Source organism: Bison bison, unplaced genomic scaffold, assembly GCF_000754665.1.
Source record: "Bison bison bison isolate TAMUID 2011002044 unplaced genomic scaffold, Bison_UMD1.0 scf7180017862974, whole genome shotgun sequence".
In the NCBI taxonomy this organism is placed as follows: Eukaryota; Metazoa; Chordata; class Mammalia; order Artiodactyla; family Bovidae; genus Bison; species Bison bison.
The window spans coordinates 9,733-12,622 of NW_011493546.1; the positions used below are offsets into that span (position 1 = coordinate 9,733).

A 2,890-nucleotide genomic window follows, 5' to 3' on the forward strand; every position below is an offset into this window, starting at 1 on the left:
GCTTTTCACACTGATGTTTATGTATTGATACTACATTTCTTATTGTGTGAATTAACTGAGGAAGAGAGTATACTCAATTGTATGGTATTCTTATTTTCCTTAGGTTTAAAACATTGCAGAGCTTTACTCAGTACTCTGAAGATCGGTAAACACCCATTTGTAAGGAACATGGACTTATGCATTACCAAGCAGGATGTCCCTTCCCAATGATACCCAGTTTCACCCCTCCTTCTCTTGTTGCTGGGAATCCCAGGACTGGAAACTCTCCATATCTGGATTGGCTTTCCCTTTTGTGCTGTGTACCTTACTGCACTGATAGGGAACTTCACTATCCTATTTGTGATCCAGGCTGAGAGCAGTCTACACCAGCCTATGTTCTACTTCCTGGCCATGTTGGTTACCATTGACTTGAGTCTCTCCACAGCTACCATCCCTAAGATGCTTGGGATCTTCTGGTTTAATTTCAAAGAGATCCTCTTTGAAGCCTGCCTCACTCAGATGTTTTTCATCCACAACTTCCCTGGTATGGAATCAGCAGTCCTCTTGGCAATGGCTTATGACCGCTATGTGGCCATCTGCAACCCCCTCCGATATAGCACCATCCTCACCAACAGGGTCGTTTCTATGATTGGTGTTGGTGTGTTAGTGAGATCATTTATTTCTGTTATTCCATTTGTATTTCTCATTTTACAGCTGCCCTTCTGTGAGAATCAAGTCATCCCTCATACCTACTGTGAACACATGGGTCTTGCTCGCCTATCTTGTGTCAGCATCAAGATCAATATCATCTATGGCTTAGGTGCTATGTCAATCCTAGTGTTTGATATCATAGCCATTGCCCTTTCTTATGTTCAGATACTCTGTGATGAGTATTTTCATCTTCCTTCTCGTGAAGCACGACTCAAGTCTCTCAGCACATGTGGTTCCCATGTTTGCGTAATTCTTGCCTTCTATACACCAGCTCTATTTTCCTTTATGACACATCACTTTGGCCGAAATGTCCCCCATTATATTCACATACTTTTGGCCAATCTCTATGTTACAGTGCCACCAATGCTCAACCCTGTCATATACGGAGTCAGAACCAAGCAGATCTATGGCCGTGTGAAAAAACTATTATTACAAAAATAAGGAATTAAAATGGAATAGCACCTAATATGTATGAGATGGAACTTTTGAGCAGGGAAACAACTTATTATATTAAATTCTCACATCCATACATGACCACTGGAAAAACCAGAGCCTTGACTAGATGGACCTTTGTTGGCAATGTAATGTCTCTGCTTTTCAATATAGACATCCAAAATTGTGTCATAGATTAGGTACTTACTTTGCACATAAAATGGAACTAGGGAAATGACTGTCTATAAAAGGTTCATTATAAATGTTTGTATAGAGTTTGTCACAGATATATTTAGGTTTCATAAACCAAACTAAGACATAAATGTAAGTAAAGAAACCATCTACAGCCTAGAGTGGTTGACTACATTCACATTCTTAGTTCTATATGTTCTATAACTTATTTTAGACTAACTTTATAGTTGCTGTTTCCTCTTTTCATTAACAGACAGAACTTGTTTGGTCCTAGTTCTGTCTTTAATATACATATTTCAATGATTCTCAATTTCCTTATTTTATAAGCATTGCCATAGTTTTATTTCAAAGGTTAAGCATGAAGACTTAATTACATTGCATAATATTTATACAACAATCAATATAGTAACTGCATGTTTTTTATAGTAAATAAAAATAATTATTAGCCATTAACATTATCATCATACTTCCTTGGTGGCTCAGTGGTGAAGAATCCACCTGCCAATGCAGAACATGTGAGTTTGATCCCTGAATCAGGAAGATCTCCGAGAGAAATAAAATGGCAACCCACTCCAGTATTCTTGTCTGGGAAATCCCATGGACAGTGGGACCTAACTGGCTACAGTCCATGAGGTTGCAAAAGAGTTGGACATGATTGGGAGGTTAAACCACTACAACAGCATTATCATTTTTATCATTTGTGTTATCATATTTTGTTATTGATGCTCACCCCTGACAACAATGTTTCTATTAGAGATGTTTATGGGTTTTTATTTTAATATTAGCTTTATACAAAATACCCTGAAGCTGTAGTGACACAACTAAAGTACAATTAGAGTCAAATTTAATATATATTATCCACAAATTTAGTTTATATTTTTTATATTTATGTTTAGTGTTACCTCTTAGTCTTTAAAATAGAAATTTGTAATTTGGAAATAATTACATAATTTATTTTTCTCTTTATCCATATATAATGTGAGGAAAGTTATCTCCACAATCTTTTGTCATTTCATTTATATCTATTACTTTTAATCATATGTTCATCTTTCTAATTTCTTGTATCCTAATTTCTTTTATCATCAGTCTGAGGACTCTATCACTGAAGTACCTTTATCACCGGGCACTTTCAGTCTTCCAGATCAGCTGATTTTATTTCATTTGTTGTTGTTGTTTAATCACTAAGTTGTGTCTGCCTTTTTATAACCCCATGGACAGTAGCCTGCCTCTATCCATGGAATTTCCCAGACAAGAATACTAAAGTGGTTTGCCATTTCTTCTCCAGCTAATCTTCCTAATCCAGGGATTGAACTTGTATCTCCTGCATTGGTAGGCAGATTCTATACCACTGAGTCACCAGAGAAGCCCTTTTATTTCGGAATTATCTGAAACATTTTCATTTTTGCCTCTGATACTACCATCTTACTGTTTCTAGCAATCAGCATATGACATTTGTACTTTTGCTACATGCTGCTGCTGCTAAGTTGCTTCAGTCGTGTCTGACTCTGTGCGACCCCATAGACGGCAGCCCACCAGGCCTCCCCGTCCCTGGGATTCTCCAGGCAAGAACACTGGA

At 37.3% G+C, this 2,890-nt stretch overlaps 1 protein-coding gene across 1 annotated transcript; it reads left to right on the forward strand.

Annotated features, from left to right (window-relative positions):
• Positions 1 to 193: 193 nt before the first annotated feature.
• LOC104983522 (olfactory receptor 52E2-like) lies at positions 194 to 1,131 on the forward strand. Its single transcript, XM_010832947.1, is given in 2 exon segments — positions 194 to 227; positions 230 to 1,131. Coding segments are annotated over 2 exon segments (936 nt in total).
• Positions 1,132 to 2,890: the final 1,759 nt, after the last annotated feature.